The sequence below is a fragment of the Bufo bufo genome, chromosome 5 (assembly GCF_905171765.1).
Source record: "Bufo bufo chromosome 5, aBufBuf1.1, whole genome shotgun sequence".
In the NCBI taxonomy this organism is placed as follows: Eukaryota; Metazoa; Chordata; class Amphibia; order Anura; family Bufonidae; genus Bufo; species Bufo bufo.
In genome coordinates this window covers 437,396,223-437,416,699 of record NC_053393.1, presented here as the reverse complement: position 1 = coordinate 437,416,699, position 20,477 = coordinate 437,396,223, and the positions used below count along the sequence as shown (strand labels likewise).

The following is a 20,477-nucleotide window of genomic DNA, read 5'->3' as shown; positions in this document are numbered from 1 at the left end:
GCACAAACGCATCCGGTCAGATAGTACAACCGTCTGCATCCGTTCAGAGCGGATCCGTTTGCATCATCTTTAACATAGCCAAGACAGATCCGTCTTGAACATCATTGAAAGTCAATGGAGGACGGATCCGTTTTCTATCGTGCCAGATTGTGTCATAGAAAACGGATCCGTCCCCATTGACTTACATTGGGTGTCAGAACGTTTGGCTCAGTTTCGTCAGACGGACACCAAAACGCTGCACCTCCAAAGCGGAATGGAGACGGAACGGAGGCAAACTGACGCATTCTGAGCGGATCCTTTTCCATTCAGAATGCATTAGGGCAAAACTGATCCGTTTTGGACCGCTTGTGAGAGCCCATGACGGATCTCACATACGGAAAGCCAAAACGCCGGTGTGAAAGTAGCCTTAGCAGTATACAAACCGTCACTGCTGCAGCCAGGAAGATGATATCAGCAGTTTGAGTAAACACCTCCAGGTAGCGGCGCCTGAACAGTAGCTGCTCCGGATGTGGAAGCAGAGCCTCTGCGCTTGCGCCACTACTCTGCGCAAGATTGTCAGAGCAGGGGGGGATATTTAGCCTGTTGATCAAGCGCTTCTTCACCTGCGGGGAACGCCCCTCACAGGTGAAGAACTCTTGCTGATGAGACAAATCAATTTGTTAGAATAGATTCACTCATCCCTAGTCAGCAGCAAAGAAAACCGGAGCGCAGCGCTGAAGGCGCATGTTCAGGCCAATCTAGACCCAACAGGATATGTTCGGGTCCGCTCCCATTCAGTGCATTATGCAGATTTCACCCTATACATTGCAATACTTAGCACTTGCACCAGACATTGCTGGGAACTAAAAGGGGTTATCCGGGTTGCACCACAATTCCGTGTGGCGGCCAATTCCGGGATCACATGCCATGCATTGGGCATGTGATCCTCGTCCTAGCCACGGCGCTAGAGCACGTGATCCCGGATAACCACTAAATTCTGCACCGCAGATCAATTTCTGACTCAGATTGTTTTCACAGCATGTGGATAAGGTCCCATTCACATGACCGTATTTTTGCTCCGCATCCGATCTGCATATTTTGAGGATCAGATGTGGACCCATTCATTTCACTGGGACTCCATGCAGTCCTGCAAAACAGATAGCACTTGTCCTATTCTTGTATGTTTTGCGGACAAGAACGGACATTGTCACAATGGGTCTGCAAAAGAAAAACGGATGCACCACGGACATCATCCAAATTTTTTCCCGCAAAATACATATGGTTGTGTGAATGCCCCCTTAGGTATGTAAAAGCCACTTTGCTGGTACTGTCAACGCTTCAAATTTCCGTCCGGCAATTCTGCGGCGCCTCCATCCGGTGGGAACATGCCACTGACCCAAATTATTCAAGTCGCTAAAATGTGCCAACGCTGATGCCACGATTTATGAGCCGGGCTTGATGTAACTACATTTTGCCTCTTTCACGCGAACGCGTGCGCTCTGTGGCCGTATTGTGGACGGCATTTGCGGATCCGCAATACACGGGCACCGTTCCGTGTGCATTCCGCATCACGGATGGGGACCCCTTCACTTCAAAGGGTCCCCAAATCCGGAGATGCAGAATGGAAGCTCGGAACGGAACCCTCCGAAAGCACTACGGAGTGCTTCCGTGGGTGTCCTATCTTTTTGCGGAACGACCGGATCGCGGACCCATTAAAGTGAACGGGTTCCGCGATCCGCTGCCCCGCGGTGGGTGTTCTTGCATTGCGGCCCGGACACGGGGCGCTCACGTTCGTGTGCAGGTGTACAGTCCCTAGGGGTGAAGGCGGTGCCTAACTCATGCCGTCTCTCTCATTTGCCCACTTTTCTTAATTATCTCCGTTTTTAGGCGGCCTAGTGACCACAGTCATTAAAATAGATCATAAATTGTTTAAAAAAAAAAAAACATATTTCATAAGATTAAGAAAGAAGTTTATCATGTGTGGTGCCCCGGGTGCCTCTGTGGGCAGACCTGACAGGGGTGCCATGTTATTGTACCCAGCTTGCCTCCTGGGCCGTACCCATGCCCTAGTGGGCGCTGCCTGCCAGTGCAGGAGGAGGTGAAAATACCTCAGAAATCCAAGGAGGCAGAGAGCCGCTGTTATCAGCCTCCCCTCCTCCTGCCTCCCGTGCACACCCCACCCCCTCTCCCCGTCTCTTTAAGCCTCTCCCCCTTGGTAGTCAGTGCAGGGGATTTCTCCGTTGATTTCCTGTTGTATCGGAGTAACCCGGAGCTGGGGGCATGGAGGGCAGCCGTGGGGGGCATGGACAGTAGCGGTGCCCTCAGCCCGCGCTCGGAGTGACAGCCGTGCTTGTGGTGGACGTCGTGCTGCTGATTTGTGTGGAGCTCGCTGCCTGGCACCGTCACACACCGGAGGGGCACCATGACAGAGGAGAGCTCCGAGGTCCCCAAAGAATTACAGGGTGAGTGCCCCGGAATAATAACCCTTCCCTGCCCTGCTGCAGGTGACCCGGCGCGGCAGGGGTTAAGGGAGTGGGCGTGGCTGTCCAGAGTACGCCGGAGACCTGCCCCAGATGCATTGACAGATCCCGGGGGGGAATCAATACCCCCAGCAGCTCCAGGCAGTGCTGCAGGTGGAGACCACAGAGACCCCCACCATGTACATCAGGGGCCCTGGAAGTATTCCGCATCCACTTCACATTGCTTTCTACTGAACAGACAGGGTCCATTGGTTATTGCCTGAGATATTTCCCCATCATTTCGGCTGCACTGGGTGGTATTTGTTTTTAGGTGCCCCCCACCCCCTAATGGTATGTTGTATGACCCCCCCCCCCCTCCCCATTCATTCCCTGAATCCTAGGTCCCATGGGTGGCTGTACCCCGTCATTGCTTCCCATTCAGGGATTTCCCTCGGTGAGAATGAAAGACCATTCATTTGAAAGGAGCAAAAATAGTAAAAGTAGAGAATCCCTTTAAATCACGGCATTTGTGGGTTATAAAAAAAATTGAGATCTGCGCGAAGTGAATTTGTATCTGGTTTTGCAGATGGCTCTTCTGTCAGTGGGATTTTATTCCATAGTGAAGCCTGGTACGCTGCATTGTTTAATGGTACCTGGTGATTGTCCGCCGCGTTTCATGCCAACCATACATTGCAAAAATCTGTGTTTGCTGCAGTGGGCAAATGCGTGTATTCGCCCCGTAGTGATTTATGTATTTCTTATTGCAAAAGAAAATGCCACAGAGTGTTACGGATGCAATCCGCTTGGAGGTTATGTGTCCTGGCAGAATTCTCATTTCCAGGACTCTTAAAGGGGTTGGATGAAAGATTTCCCAAAGGGGGAACTGTAATAAAGCAATAAAAGACCAGGTACTTACCCATTTATTCCCCCGCTGTCCCAGTGCCGCCATGACCGAAATGGTGCCGTGCCCATACGTCCACATGGAGAGGAACGCTCAGAAGAGCAAGAAAATAATGGCGCGCTGCACTGGGGGCTGGTATTAAAATATTTTATAAAAAATGGTCTGCATGGCGGCGGTCGGTATGGTCCCAGAGTGGGACGCGTTCCTCCACCAGATGGATGAGGAGGTCATTGTCTATATAGAAACCGGATAATTCCCCCCCTCATCCGTTCTGGCAGAGGCCCTTGAACCCTACAAAAAATTAGAAAATTTATTAATTTTAAAAAATAATTTAATAATTTACACATATGATATAACAACATTCAATACTGAGATATACTCACACGTCCCCGACCGCCGCGTGCTCCCCGGCGCCTTGTGGGTGGTTGCTGACGACCTCTTGAGGCAACAGTAGGATTAGACTAAAATAAAAGAATATCAATTTAATAACCATAAATTATAAGAATTATGAAAAAACACAATACATCTTTTTTTTTTTTTATAATTACCGATTCATGGTGTCCACCCCCGACTTCCTCCTCTTCCGCTGTCGGAGCTGGGCCAGAATACCTCTCCTCCGTTGACGATTGCTGTAAAAGAAAAAAATAATAATATTTTGGACATGGATGGGATAATAAAATAAAACTTTAAAACATGACATACCGTTTCCAAGCGAACTCGTCGCCTTGGAGGAGAGTTCCCGGACTCACTTGAATAGCCTATTGAAACAATTAAAAATAATTAAACAATTTATTTTGAATCATTAGAAAAAATACATCAAAAAAGATACTTACTGGACATTTTTTTTTTAAATGTATCATTTCAGGTCTTTCTCCCAATAAAAATAACCTAAAAGAAAAATGAGAACAAAAAGATAAAAATTTTACCACATTTATATTAAACAACAGTACCACCTTACTACCACCCCCAACATCCACCAAGCAGTCACCCCAGCCAGCTGCAGTCCCAAAGAAAAAGCACTTGGGACTGAAGCTGGGGTGACTGCATGCTGGTAGCTGGGGTGACTGCATGCTGGGGTGACTACCACCCCCAACATCCACCATGCAGTCGCCCCAGCCAGCTGCAGTCCCAAAGAAAAAACACTTGGGACTGAAGCTGGGGTGACTGCATGCTGGTTGCTGGGGGCAGCATTCCCCTGGAGACTACTACCCCCGAAATTCATTTACTGCCTCCTACATGCATCTACTATGTCTAGGACATAGTAGATGCATGTAGTCCATGTATTTAAAAAACAAAACACACATTGAATACTCACCTCCAGGAGCTGATGACACGACCTGTCCTCTCCCGCACGGGTTGTCTGTGCAAGTTCGCGCCAGCCAAGACCTTCCTACTTCCTGGCGCAGGCGCAACTTCCGGATCCGTTGTTGCGTCGTAACAACGGAAGATTTTAGGACGGATCCGGATCAATGCCTTTCAATGGGGTATTGATCCGGATCCGTCAATGCGGCAAGTGTTCCGGATTTTTGGCCGGAGCAAAAAGCGCAGCATGCTGCGGTATTTTCTCCGGCCAACAAACGTTCCGTACCGGAACTGAAGACATCCTGATGCATCCTGAACGGATTTCTCTCCATTCAGAATGCATTAGGATAATCCTGATCAGGATTCTTCCGGCATAGAGCCCCGACGACGGAACTCTATGCCGGAAGACAATAACGCAAGTGTGAAAGAGCCCTTAGTTATATATCGCTGACCATCAGATTTACAGTGCTATATCTTTTTTTTTTTTTTCAGAACTCGGAAAACCCCTTTAAGGTCCTATGTACAGGTCCTCTTTAAAGGGTTTTTCCAGAACTCTAAGATTTATGACCTATCCTTAGGACATGCCATCAATGTTTGATTGGTAGGTTTGCCATCCCCAGCAGAGGGCCAACACATTGGTGGTGATTTTTATATATGCATGATTAGTCTTGGTTTATGATAAATGATCGCTTACTTTGTTGATGTTTTCTACAGACCCCACAGTGTGGCCAGACCTTTGATGGTAATCATACTTACCTGATCCAAACCGCTGGCTTCCGGCTCCATCACTGCCTCACTGGCTCTGTAGGTCAAGGGTCTTCCTATGTCAGTATCCAGTTTGATGTTGGATCACCTGACCCAATCACGTGACACATGGGTGACACGTCACTGCTCTGGCCAGTTGCCCAGTATCAAACCGGATGTTGATGGCGGGATCTGCAGACCCGTGGGGCAGCAGTGGAGTCGGGACCCAGTGGCGAAGATCAGGTAAGTATGATTACCACTGCAGGTCCGACCATGCTGTGGGGTCTGAAGAAAATGTCCATGAAGGTGACCAACCCCTTTCAAATCTTTTACCCATATTGCATTGGTCCCCGTCATGCTTCCAAAACAGCTCTGATCTGTCAGGGCATGAACTCTGCAAGACCTCCGAAGGTGTCCTATGCTATCTGGCACCATGAAGATAGCAGCTAATCCTCTGTGTCCTGTAAATTGTGAGGTGCGGCCTCCATAGATTGTTTTTCCAGCATAATCTCACAGATGCTTGCTTGGATTGAGGTCTGAGGAATTTGGAAGCCAAGTAGATCTCTGTCATGTTCCTGAACAATTTTTGCAGTTTGGCAAAGAACATTTTCCTGCTAAAAGAGGGCGCTACTATTAGAGAATATCATTGTAATAAAGGGGTGTACTTGGTATTCAACAATATGTGTCAAAGTAACCTCACCATGAATGCCAGGACCCAAGGTTGTCTACAGAACCTTTCCAACGTATCCCACTGCCTTTGTTTACTTTCTTGCTTCCCCATAGTGCATCCTGGTGCTATCTCTTACCCAAGTAAGCAACGTACATGTATCTATCCACATGATGTGAAAGAAGATGAGAATCATTAGACCTGGCCACCATCTTCCATTGCTGCATGGTCCAATTCTGATTTGAAGGCACTTTGTGTGGTGGCCTCTGACCATTCTGCTCTTACGCAGCCCCATACACAGCATGCTCTAATGTACCATATGTTTTGCCTCTTCTCTGTCATAACCAGTATTATCATTTCCAGAAATGTTTGCTGCATTAGCTCTTCTGTGGGCTCAGACCATTAAGCTAGCCTTTCATCCCCATGCAGTGTTGATTTTCCAGTAGCCCTTCCTTTAGTAGGTACTAAAACTGCATACTGGGAACCCACTTCTCAAAGTTTGGCTATTGTCAAACAGGTCCTTACTCTTGCCCATTTTGCCTACTGCGAACAAATCAACTTTAGGAACTGTCTGTTTCCATGCCTCCTAGAATATCGCACTCATTGATAGGTGCTGTCGCCCCAAGATATTCAATGATATACACTTAAAGGGGTTTTCTGGGATTTTAATATTGGTCATCAATATCAGATTGGCGGGGGTCCAACACCCAGCACCCCCGCCGTTAAGCTGGTTGAAGAGAAGGCCGTGCTCCGTGCGAGTGCAGCCTTCCCTTCATTGTTTACCTGCTCACTGTCGGCAACGCAGCGGTGAGGAGGTGTAATTACAAGCCGTCCTATTCACCTCAATGGGCCGGCTCCTTCCTATTCAAGTGAATAGGAACGAGCCGTCCCATAGAAATAAATGAGATGGCTTGTAGTTACACCTGCTTGTCGATGGTGAGCAGGTGAACAGTGAAGGGAAGGCTGCACTCGCACGGAGCACGGCCTTCTCTTCAACCAGCTGACGACACAGTGTGTCTGTCTAGCGCAGAGATGCAGGGTTTCGCCATTGCCCACTTTGTACAGGCCTCATGGAACTGCCTCTGTCATGTGAATGAGATCTTAAAAGGGTTTTTCAGGCTACAGATATTGATGACCAGATCTGTGAAGATCCAACACCCAGCATCCCCTCGATCCGCTGTTTCAGCCAGCTAGAGGGCCAAAAACTACACGGTTTATGTAGTGGAAGCAGAAGACTCTGTACACTATAGATTCCGGCATCGACATAATGCAGCTCAGCTCCGTTTGATTCACATGGGAGCTAAACAGCAGTACCCTGGCATGACCACTATACAGTGCATGGAGCTGTCTGCTTCCCGCCCCGTACTCTATAGTTTATGCCCCTGGCGGCTGCCTGAAACAGCTGATCGGTGGGGGCGCAGACCCTCAACAATTTGATATTGATGAATTATCCTGAGAACATTTCATTAATATCTGTAGCCCGCACAACCTCTTTAAGGGGTTGTGAACCTTTGGGAGGGCTTTTGGCAAGCTCCCTCTCCCCCACTCTTTGGCAGTCCTAAGTAGGGAAGCATACTTACCTGCTTCCCAGTGCTGGCCCCTTCTCGCCTCGGCCTTTCAGCTCGGCTGTCAGGATGTGAACTTTTAATTGACGTCACTACGATGAACTGCCCCCCCCCCCCCTCTTTTGCGTCACTTGACTATTTGACATGACACAAGGGGAGCAGTTCACTGCTGGGGCCAGCAATTGACTGCAGTGGCATCAAAACAGACATTTGCATCATGGGAGCCGAGCGGAGAAGCCGAGGCCGGAAAGCTGGAATAGATTTCGGTTTAGGTGCACGGACTGCATGAGGATGTGCCTAATTTATAAGGTGCAGGGGATATCAAGGCTGGCACAGAAAGTGCTGTTCTTGCTAAATCTCACCCAAAATGTTTTGCCTGCATCTAGCTAAATATTTGTTAGTATTGTCTGAAAATGTTCTCCTTTTCTTTGTTTTTCTTACACATTTTTTGAATTTTCTCCCAAATTAAAGATATGACTTAATACTATGAATGTCTTTAAAATATGTATCTGGTTACAGGCCCCCCCCCCCACACACAGCTATTCCAGGACATCCAATATGGCGGTGCCCTCTGTTGGCTTCTTGTCTTGATGCAGATGGGAAAAGATTTTCCCCAGGGTCAGGGGCTCAGGGCAAATTCAAGTTCATGCAGTGGAAGTTGGGTCAGAAGTCTCCATTTAATGCTGTGAGCATTTACAGTATATGTATGTTCAGGTCTGTTTTCACACCTTTATCACCTGAAAAATCAGTGATGTTAAATACTGGTACCTTTGCATTAAAAAAGACAAAAATTTTATACCAGTGATACCACACCATTTTTGCTATACATCATCACAGGATTGTAAGGGTAAGGCCTCTTGCATACGGCAGGTCTGCAATACACAGAATAGGTCCACAATCACGGAGATGCGGAACGGAAGCACGGATCGGAACCCCACGGAAGCACTATGGAGTTCTTCCGTGGTGTTTCTGTCCGTGCCTCTGCACCGCCAAAAAATCTAACCTGTTTAGTTTTTGGGTCTCGATCCGTCCCGGCCGCTGCACGGATTTTGCCGCTGCATTGGGGACCGCAAATTGTGGTCCCCAATGCACAGAACGGATGCACGACGTTTGTGTGCAAGAGACCTAATAAAGCAGCTTGTCTGACCCTTCGTTTTCTCCAGTCGGGCTGTCCCAACAGCAGATGTGTTGAACTCTGAAGGATCCACTGACAAATATAAGATGGGTATGGCAAGTTTAATGGAAACCACCTGTATCAGCAGTTAGCGGACTAGCTTTTATGAATTTATAATTTGGGTAAATCGAAAATTTAGGGTAGGTTCACACCTTCACTTAAAGAAGTATTCTCAGCTCAGACATTGGGGGCATACCCTAGAGATATGTCCCCAATGTCTGATGGGTGCGGAGCGCACAGCGCATGCGTGGATGCCCTCCATACATTCTAATGGGAGTGCAGAAAATAACTGAGTGCTGGCTCGGCTATTTCCATCAACCCCATAGATGTGAATCGAACGATGGCCTCGATTGCGCTGTGCGCCTCCCATTTTAGTTGGACTTCTGAAAATAGCTGAGCGTGCCGCCTGGCTATTTTCAGTGCCCCCATAGGAATGAATGGAGGGTGGCCGCACATGAGGGCTCCATTCTAAGGATAGATGCGGGACCAAGAGATGGGACCCACAGCTATCAGACATTGAGGGGCATATCCTACCATTATGCCCCCAATGTCTGAGATAAGAAAACCCAATTTCCTGATCCAGCAGAGAACAGCCTGCCGGAGCTCACTGGTTCTGGCCAAGCTGGATACCCTTATAATATAGGATTCTGAGTGGTTCTAGCCTCTTTCCAGCATAAATGCTGGGATTCGACCGGACAGAAACCAATGCATGCAGTGTTTTTTGTCTGTCCGAAATCCGGCACTCATGCTTGAAAAGGTCTGGATCCCCACTGGAGCTAGGTAGGATCCAGGGAGCTCCATGATCAGGGTGTTTTCTGCCAGATCAGTGAAACTGAGGTGTGAACCTAACCTTACAGCTGTTCCCAACCTAAATAAACCTCATGTAATTGCACCTAAGGGGTTCTCTTAGCAGTCATCAGGAGTATTCCCATCTGAGATATATTGACAGTATAGGCCATAAATACTGTACCTCATAAGCTGTTCCTTTTCTGGACCTTCCATTTATCCAGAGACTGGAGATTCCCTGTTCTCCAATTTGGCACTCCAAGTGTTTCCCATCTCCTATAACCAGGGGTCAGTAACCTCCGGCACTCCAGCTGTGGTGAAACTACAACTCCCAGCATGCACACTAGTTTAGCTGAACTCCCATAGACGTAAAGAGTGCTGGGAGTTGTAGTTTCACAACAGCCATGTACAGGCTTCAGTTTTACTTCATGGAGAATATTCCATTCCCCGAGTATATAAGCCCAGGAGGGGCTGTCAGTGAATTCATGTAACCTCCTGTTCTGGCCAGGGGTGTAAGTGACTTGTGTACAGGAGCTCAACAGAGCCGCTTTCACAGCTCTGTATGTCCCAGTGTATTTATGCTGATGCCACGATCCCTAGATACTGCAGTGGTTACTGTGGACTAGGGTACGTGAGACTCTTTCTGCTCAACTACCTGAAGAGTTTAAGTGTTGGCTGAAGTGGCTCATAGGGGTTGTCTGCTTACTGCTTAAATTTCTAAAATGACATACATTGATGTGTCCTAGCATATGAAATGTGGAAACCATCCATTGCTTATCCCAGCAAGTCAGCAGAAGCGCCCTCGCTGCCCGTGTGCGCATGAGCATTAGGAGTCGCAGCCAGGGAGGTGGTCACGTGGGTAACTCTTATGTCCTCTTCCATCTTGGACTCTATGGATGCAGTGGTCTGTTTACATACAGTGCATATGAGCATCAGGGAAGCTTCTACCTGTGTGCTGGAGTAAGGGCCGATTCACACGGCCGTGCTTGGTCCGGGAAACACAGTCTGTATTTTGGCCACATCTCCCGGATCGACCGTGGCTTCCCTGACCTGAACTAACTGCATCATAGTGTTTTTTGATGCAGTCAGGATCTGGGGGGTACTATCTCTCCTTAGGGAGTGCCTTAGTTGGAGTGAGGAGACTTATAGGCCATACATGCTCCTCTGGGAAGAAAGGGATGCAAATGACGTAGGGATCGACTAATATTGTTTTTTTTTGGAGCTGATACCGATAATCTGTGAACTTTTAGGCCGATAATTTATACCGGTATTTTATATATTGCAATATACGGTATATTATATTAGTTGGTAGTCACTGAGGTGGTGGAAATTTGCATTTGGCACTAGTAAATTATAAATTAATAAAGCCCTTAGTTGGTAGTCAATTTATAATTTACATTTATAATATACTAGTGCCAAATGCCAATTTCCACACTATCCCCTCCTCACTGACTTTATTAACCCCTATCAGACTTCAGATCAGCCCTTTATTAACCCCTATCAAACCTTTGATGAATAAAATAAAAAACTCCTCACCTCTCCTGCGTTGCGGCTCCTCTTAATCTCCGGGTCCAGCGTCTCGCTCCCCTGTCTTCTCCGGCCCACTCTGCACTGTCACCTGATAGTGTGCGCTAGGGATCGACCGATTATCGGTTTGACCGATATTATCGGCCGATATTCAGGATTTTGAACGTTATCTGTATCGGCATCTATTTTGCCGATATACCGATAACGTATGGGGAACACAGAACGCGCTGCTCTCAGCGCTCTCTGTGTTCCCTCCGCAGCACAGGGGAGAAGGAAGCAGTGTCTCCCTCCCCCTGTGCTGCCGCTGCCGCCGCCGCCAATGAGAGGAGAGAAGATAAGAGGAGGGGAGGGGCTGTGGCCACCGCTCCACCAATGAAGATAAGCCTTTCATTAATTCATATACAGGAGGCGGGAGCTGGCTGCAGAATCACATAGCCGGCTCCCGACCTCTATGAGCAATAGCTGCGGTAGTTAACCCCTCAGGTGCCGCGGATCGCAGCTACCGCTCATAGAGGTCGGGAGCCGGCTATGTGATTCTGCAGCCAGCTCCCGCCTCCTGTATGTGAATGATTGAGAGACTTATCTTCATTGGTGGCGCAGTGCGCCCCCCACCCCCATCCCAATAGTAAAAACATTGGTGGCGCAGTGCGCCCCCCAGTATTAATCATTGGGTGGCGCAGTGCGCCCCCCACTCCCACCCCAGTATTAATCACTGGTGGCAGTGGCCACAGGGTCCCCTCCCCTCCTCCTCCGATCGGAGCCCCAGCTGTGTAATCCTGGGGCTCTGATCGGTTACCATGGCAGCCAGGACGCTATTGAAGCCCTGGCTGCCATGGTAAGCTCCATGCTGCTGTGTGCACAGAGCAGCAGGGACAGTGTGAGATCCTATTCACCCTGATAGAGATCTATCAGGGTGAATGGGACAAGGGTTCTAGTCCCTAAGGGGGCTAAAAGTTAGTAAAAAACAACAACAAAAAAACCCACAAATATTAAGTATAAATGAAAAAGATTTACAAAAAAAATAAATAAATACACATTAACAATAAACATATTAATTTTCAGCAGATTTGTGTAGGAAATTTTTTTTTTTTTTCTCAAAAATGAAAATTCCCAGAATATCGGTATAAATTATCGGCTATCGGCCTGAAAGTTCACAAATTATCGGTATCGGCCCTAAAAAATCTATATCGGTCGATCCCTAGTGTGCGCACTATGACCTGATGCTGCACGCTACGTCCTGACGCTGTACGGGGTCAGAACAGTGCAGCGCGGGCCCCATCAAAGAAGACCAGGGAGGGTGAGTATCGGAAGCGCTTGCTGCGCTTCTTCCCCGCTCCCGGCGCCTGATGCATACTAGTGTGCGCTTCCATAATGGAAGCGCTCATTAGTATTCGCTTTATACGTATTATCTATATATTGGCAAGGTTAGATGCCAATACCGATAATGTACAAAATCCTGAATATCGTCTGATAATATCAGTACTTCCGATAATCGGTCGATCCCTACATATGAGATCTTAAAAAGCACTGCCTCTAATGCCACCAGATGTAAGGCAGCTATCCTATAAGTCAATGTTTGACCCTGTCTGATTGGGGGTCTATTGTACTGTACTCAAATGATGTGGAGCAGAGTAAAGTAGACCCACGACCAGGCAGGAGATGACCACATCATAAAACGCTACAATGCATTCGGGTCTGGTCAGGGGAGCCACGATCGGTCCAGAAGATGTGTCTGACACACGGACTATGTTTTCCAGACCAAGAAAGGTTATGTGAATCGGCCCTAAGCAATGGGCCATATATTCCAACGCATGTCAGTGCATGGCATTTTAGAAATATATGCAGAAAACGCACAACCCCTTTAATGGTGTATAACCTCAGAAAATGATGATGGAAAAGCCTAGAAACATTCGCCCTCAAGTCCCTGGACTCCTGTGGTAATCGACTGATGTTTGGTCCTCATGAACATTATATACACAGAATACAGGACTCTCACTAGACAAATCCAGTGCATATAAAGTAGACATGGTTCACCCAATGGGTCAGTACTACATGGACACTGTCATTTACCATTTACTGACATGATCTTAAGGGTACTTTCACACTAGCGTTTTTCTTTTCCGGCATAGAGTTCTGTCACAGGGGCTCAATACCGGAAAAGAACTGATCAGTTTTATCCCCATGAATTCTGAATGGAGAGTAAGGCCTCTTTCACACTTGCGTTGTCCGGATCCGGCGTGTACTCCACTTGCCGGAATTACACGCCGGATCCGGAAAAACGCAAGTGTACTGAAAGCATTTGAAGACTGAGCTGTCTTCAAAATGCGTTCAGTGTTACTATGGCAGCCAGGATGCTATTAAAGTCCTGGTTGCCATAGTAGGAGCGGGGGAGCAGTATACTTACAGTCCGTGCGGCTCCCGGGGCGCTCCAGAATGACGTCAGAGCGCCCCATGCGCATGGATGACGTGATCCATGCGCTTGGGGTGCCCTGACGTCACTCTGGAGCGCCCCAGGAGCCGCACGGACGGTAAGTATACTGCTCCCCCGCTCCCCGCTACACTTTACCATGGCAAACAGGACTTTAGCGTCCCGGCAGCCATGCTAACCATTCAGAAAAAGCTAAATGTCGGGTCCGGCAATGCGCCGAAACGACGTTTAGCTTAAGGCCGGATCCGGATCAATGCCTTTTAATGGGCATTAATTCCGGATCCGGCCTTGCGGCAAGTCTTCAGAATTTTTGGCCGGAGCAAAAAGCGCAGCATGCTGCGGTATTTTCTCCGGCCAAAAAACGTTCCGTTCCGGAACTGAAGACATCCTGATGCATCCTGAACGGATTTCACTCCATTCAGAATGCATTAGGATAATCCTGATCAGGATTCTTCCGGCATAGAGCCCCGACGACGGAACTCTATGCCGGAAGACAATAACGCAAGTGTGAAAGAGCCCTAATCCGTTCAGGATGCATCAGGATGTCTTCAGTTCAGTCGTTTTGACTGATCAGGCAAAAGATAAAACCGCAGCATGCTACGGCATTTTTCCCCATAAGAATGTATTAGTGCCGGATCCGTCTGTCCGCATGATAAGCGGAGAGATGGATCCGTTCTTGCAATGCATTTGTGAGATGGATCCGCATCCCGATCTGTCTCACAAATGCTTTCAGTCACATCAAAATCGGCAGATCCGGCGGGCAGTTCCGACGACGGAACTGCCCACCGTATCACACTGCCGCAAGTGTGAAAGTAGCCTAATAGCCATGGCAGTAAAAGAGCATTGATTGCATGGGTTATGAGTGAAACTTGATATTGTTTGAGAACGGTGTCCCTTGCTGACTTGTTCTGGCTTATCTTCAAAATTTCACTCAACCGCCGACCTAATAATAAAGCTTTGAATTTCACTACTCCTTTGAAATCTACTTTACGGTATTCTTGATAGGGTTCTGTGGGCGTAACAATTGCCATTCATTGCTCGGAGCACTAGATTCTGTCCATTTGCAATGTGTTGTGTAAGTGAATGTCAGCCTTTTGAACACCATTGTTGAGTATCTTTCCAAATACAGTATAACAGTCGGGAGGAACTAAAAGAGCTCACCTCGTTCTCCATTGTTAAAACCCATATAAAGAAACGGAGACTTTCCAGCCCGATCCTTTTATCTAGTTTCTGCCACAGTATGTGAATGTAGTATACTTATGCATGTTGAATGGGAGGTTTTTAATCATAGCTTACAAGGACATTGTGGTGGAAAACAATTTTAAATATCAAATAAACCAAAAATATAGTGACATGTTAACATGTGATTGGCAGTGATTTTTAACTTCAAGCTTGAAATGCATATGCTATAATAGTTCAGAGCCACAATTGCAATTCTGCAGGCTTAAAGGGAACCTGTCATCACCTTTATGCTGCCCATACTAACAGCAGTATAAAGTAGAGACAGGTGAGGTGATTTCAGTGGTCTTTCATTTATAAGTTAAAAGTAAGGGTACTTTCACACTAGCGTTTTTCTTTTCCGGCACTGAGTTCCGTCCTAGGGGCTCAAATCTGGAAAAGAAATGATCAGTTTTATCCTAATGCATTCTGAATGGAGAGTAATCCGTTCAGGATGCATCAGGATGTCTTCAGTTCAGTCTTTTTGACTGATCAGGCTTTTCAGAAAACCGTAGCATGTTGTATTTTTACCTCCGGCCAAAAATCCTGAACACTTTGACTGAACGCCGGATCCGGTCTTTTTCCCCATCGACTTGCATTAACGCCGGATCCGGCGCCGTGTGTTCCGTCAAACCGGATCCGGCTTTTGCATGTTAAACCCGAAAAATGTGAAAAAAAAGTTAAAGTCCATAAATGGCGGATCCGTTTTTTCCAATGCATTTTTTCATTGTGATCAAAATCCTGATCAGGATTCAAATGTAATCAGTTTTTCTGGATCCGGCGGGCAGTTCCGGTGTCGGAATTTAACGCCGGATTCAAACAACGCTAGTGTGAAAGTGTGAAAGTAGCCTTAGTGGTTGCCGAGAACCAACATCACAATCATTGCAGACTGGGCCTGGAAAAGAGTCCGGCCACCTGAGAAGAGTCCTGGTTATTCATGAATTCCTGCCCACCTGCTGATGACTGACCGTCTTCTACCTAGTTTCCTCCCTTTCTCTCTAGGAGAGAACTGCCAATCATCAGCAGATGGGCGAGAGAGCAGGAGATTATGTATAACCAGGACTCTTCTCAGGTAGATCTGACTCTTTTCCAGGCCCAGGCTGTAATGATTATGATGCTGGTTCTCAGCAACCACTTACTTTTAGCTCATCAGTGACACACCGCTGACATCAGCATTTCTGTCACTAATTTATGTGGCCCTCAGTGAGGTCAGCATAAAGTTGATGACAGGTTCCCTTTTTAAGAGCAAAAATTTTGCTACTATTTATTAACTATTTATCTATATTATATCTGTTTATAAAATGGGATATAGTACTCATAAGTGACCACGCTGTTTTGTTTAATAATTTGATCCCTAAGCCAAGATCTCTTCCAATAGCTGGCAGCCAAACACTAGTTCGGCCCACAGTTATTCCTCTTGACACTCCCGTACATATGGGCGCTCAACTCGTTTGGGCATGAGTGTGTTTTCAGTGTCAAGAGAGGAGAAAATCTGCTGCCAGACACCTTGGCTTCAGTTTTTCTGCCTTAACAAATGGATCGGGTGTTGGAATTCAATGCAGTTGGAGAGTCTGGAAGCCCCTCTCATACACAATAAGTAACTATGGGGTTCAGTTGCCCCAATTCATATGGGGCCTTTTAGGGCTGTATTATACCATCAGGTTATCTGACAGATTTTCTGACCAATCATTGATCAGATGGCCAATTACACAGATCTTTTGTTGTACACACCAACTATTGGTCTGATTGGACAGAAATTGGTCAGATAATCTGTTGTCTCTTTCACACGAGTGCATGCCCTGCGGGTAATCTGCTGCGTGAAGGAGAGCCAAGTGCCACTCTGTGACCTTTTAACTAAAAAATCAGTGAGATAAAGTTGTCACCGTGATTTTGTAGTAAAAAGGGCACAGAGAGGCACGGAGCATTATCAGTCATGTTAATGCTCCGTGTCTCTGCTGTCCGGAACGGGGCTTGGCTCTTTCACGCAGCAGATTACCCGCACGGCATCCACTCGTGTGAAAGAGCCCTTAGACTGGTTCTGTATAAGTTGTATCTTGTGTTTTATACAGACTTGGTTTTAGCTGATTCTATGAAAGAGACACGTACATTAATCCCTCTGTGTAGCTTGTCCATGTAATCTGATGTACTGACAAGCAGTACTACTCAATAGGGAAAAAAACTGTTAAAGGAGTTAACATTTAGGGGGAGATCTACCATCTCCCTATGCCTTTGTTTTGGCGCCAAAAAGTGGAAACACCCGGTTTTGCAACTTTTTAAGCTCTATTGTGACTAAATCTAGTTGCTACTGGCCTTTTTACACTGCCCTTTCCAGTTTCCGAAAAGGGGGCATTGTGTGGGCAGTGACAAACTGGCATAAATGATTACTTAAATCTACGCTAGCTACGAGCTGTTGTAGATTTCAGTGTGGTGCATGGACTCCTGCAGAAGGCATTTAGTTTATGATGACCTATTGAATGCCTCCTCCGTTGGTGCATGGCCCATCAAGACCGGCATAACATGCGTTGATCTTGATAAATAAGGGCCTTATGTGGTCTTTTTTTAAGACTGGCGATGTATACGCTGGTCTTAATACTCTTGCACGTTCGGGGCAGACGCACCAAAGTTATGTAGAGGTGCAGGTCTCTACATAACTTTGGCGCTCAGTTCCGCTGACCGTGCGACATAGTTTAAACAACGCCAGCTCCCTGGTGTAGAAAATGGTATTCAGAATGCATGGGGATAAAACTTATCAGTTCTTTTCCGGTATAGAGCCCCTAAGGCTATTTTCACACTTGCGGCAGAGTGATCCGGCAAGCAGTTCCGTCGCCGGAACTGCCTGCTGGATTTGGCAAAACGTATGCCAACTGATGGCATTTGTAACACTGATCAGGATCCTGATCCGTCTTAAAAATGCCTGATCAGTCAGAAAAATGCATTGAAATGCCGGATCCGTCTTTCCGGTGTCATCCAGCAAAACGGATTCGGCATTTATTCTTTTCACCTTTTTTTTCGGTCTGTGCATGCGCAGACTGGAAGGACGGATCCGGCATTCAGGCAAGTCTTCAGTTTTTTTTCGGCGGAGATAAAACCGCAGCATGCTACGGTTTTATCTTTTGCCTGATCAGTCAAAAAGACTGAACTGAAGACATCCTGAATGGATTACTCTCCATTCAGAATGCATGGGGATATACCTGATCAGTTCTTTTCCGGCATTGAGCCCTTTTGACGGAACTCAGTGCCGGAAAAGAAAAACGCAAGTGTGAAAGTTCCCTAAGGGTACTTTCACACTAGTGGCAGGATGCATCCGACAGGCTGTTCACCCTGTCGGATCCGTCCTGCCGCTATTTCGCCGTGCCGCCGCTCTGTCCCCATTGACTATAATGGGGGCGGAGCTTCGGCGCAGCACGGCGAAAGGCTGCCGTACTAAAAGTACAGCATGTCCGACTTTTTAGTCCGGCGGCCTCTCGCCGTGCACTGCTGTGCTGCGTCGGAGCTCTGCCTCCGTCCCCATTATAGTCAATGGGGACGGAGCGGCGGCACGGCGAAATAGCGGCAGGACGGATCCGACAGGGTGAACAGCCTGTCAGACCCGTCCTGCCGCTAGTTTGAAAGTACACTAAGACATGTAAATCACCAGTAGATATTCCTGTACTACATCTTGTTTAATTTTTCCAATAATTCAGAAATAAGAAGAAGCTCTTAAATCTAGAGTCATAGTTGTGAAAATGAGACCGAGTTTTAGGGTTTTGCTGCAATTATATAAATATAATTGATGTTTATTGTCATGCCAAGTAATGCCCGATTATTATAAATCTGGAATCCCTGGACTGTAGAAACGTACAATGTGAAAAAGTGGTGATCAAACCCGTTCACCTTCTATGTTGTGCTACTGTTTCGGCAGATTTCCAAGTATTGTTTGACTTTCACTCACGGAGGAGGAAGGCAGCCATCATTTGTCTTTTGTCAGTAAAATAATTTTAATAACCCCTGTTGGTTTCTATGGATTCCTGCTGAGGTGGAGCATCTGTGAAGTTAAGAGATTTTTTCTGACATTTTTGCGTGGGTGTTCAGAAGACGTATTATTATTATAGCGTGTTATGTAGATTTGTAAATCTATCAGTCTTCAACATTCATTTTTTGTGGGACACAAATAAAACTGCCATCTGATTAACTGACAATGTTTTCCATGTATAAGGGTACTTTCACACCTGCGGCAGAGGATTTCGGCAATCCGGACGCAAACGGATGGCATTTGTCAGACGGATCCAGATGCGGATCCATCTGACAAATGAATTGAAATACCGGATCCGTCTCTCCGGTGTTATCCGGAAAAACGGATCCAGTATATATATTTTTTTTCACAGATTCAATGGTCTGCGCATGCGCGGACCGGAAAAAAGGATCCGTCAATGCGGCAATTTTAATGCCGGATCCGGCATTAATGCATTCCGGCAAGTGTTCGGCCAAAAAAAACGTAAGAGGGACTGAACTGATGCATCCTGAACGGAATGCTCTCCATTCAGAATGCATTAGGATAAAACTGATTAGTTTTATTCCGGTATTGAGCTCCTGTGACGGAACTCAACACTGGAAAACAAAAACGCTAGTGTGAAAGTAGCCTTAGGGCCCATTTGCAAAGGCTACAATCAACAATATAGCAAGTCAGTTGACGCTTGTTTAATTACATTTATGTTGAGAAATCATTGTTTGTTCCATACATTTTGCATCATTGTTGGTAACACTTCCCCTGTTTACCCGAGAGCATGTGCTGCCCACAAATGATTTGAATGTGTGATCAATGATAAACAAGTGTTCGCTCATTTATCATATGGTGAACGTGGGGCACTGATCGGAGGGAATGTTCATACAAGCAATTAGTCAACCATCATTGTCTAGTGTAAATGGGCCTTTATTCTTTATGGTTCTGTTACATTAATGGGGTTTTCCAGGAGTTCAGTATTGATAGCCTATCCTCAGTGTAGGTCATCAGTGTCGAAATGTGGGGGTCCGACTTCCCGTGTTGGGCAGACTAGACTAGGTCCATCCACTTGAATGAGATTGCGCTGCAAATAGCCCATGGGACCAATGAACGTGGCATAAATGGCCTAAGAGATAAAGAGAGGGGGGGTTCATCACATCCCAATGCGCAGGTGCACGTTGCTATGGCTGAAAATACATATAAACAACACATAATGCAACAGCACTCTACAAACCAAATAAAGTACAAAGGTATATTGTATTGCTCATGCTGTGCTAATAAATTAGAGATGCTTAGCAAATACATTTTGTACAAAATTATTTGAGCCCGTCTGCCGCATGCCAAGGCGATCTCTATAAGACGGGTCCTAACACTAAACTCACCTGTTGGGTGCCATAACAGCGACCATGAAATTCAGGAAGTGTAGGTCCCACATGCATGCTGGGCCCCTTTTGGTTTATATCTCTATGGTGCCCAAATGGCCTCCAATGAATCCAGGGACTACAAATACCAGCATGCATGCTGAGCAAACTATGTACTCAAGCTAATTAAAATCAGCCCATGACGCAAAACAGGCCACAGGAGTGCACAACCAAATAGGAGTCAGCCACTACTACCATACAAACTACAAAATAAAGAGGGGGGGGTTCAGCACATCCCAATGCGCAGGTGCACGTTGCTATGGCTGAAAGGCCATTTTGGCACCATAGATGAGGTGTACACAGTGGAAGTATCAAAAGGGGAAAACT

At 46.7% G+C, this 20,477-nt stretch overlaps 1 protein-coding gene and 1 long non-coding RNA gene across 2 annotated transcripts in view; one reads left to right on the top strand and one right to left on the bottom strand.

Moving 5' to 3' along the window:
• Positions 1-2,121: 2,121 nt before the first annotated feature.
• The window catches only part of CARMIL1 (capping protein regulator and myosin 1 linker 1), a 361,872-nt gene continuing 343,516 nt past the window's right edge, over positions 2,122-20,477 (top strand). The window contains exon 1 of the mRNA XM_040433531.1: positions 2,122-2,441. Coding sequence (XP_040289465.1) covers positions 2,402-2,441 — 40 coding nt within the window. The 5' untranslated portion in view covers positions 2,122-2,401. The remainder of the gene's footprint in view (positions 2,442-20,477) is intronic.
• LOC121002187 lies at positions 3,605-3,909 on the bottom strand. Its single transcript, XR_005779242.1, has 3 exons — positions 3,888-3,909; positions 3,723-3,800; positions 3,605-3,630 (listed from the first exon to the last, which is right to left on the bottom strand). It is a non-coding gene; the product is annotated as an uncharacterized LOC121002187 (long non-coding RNA).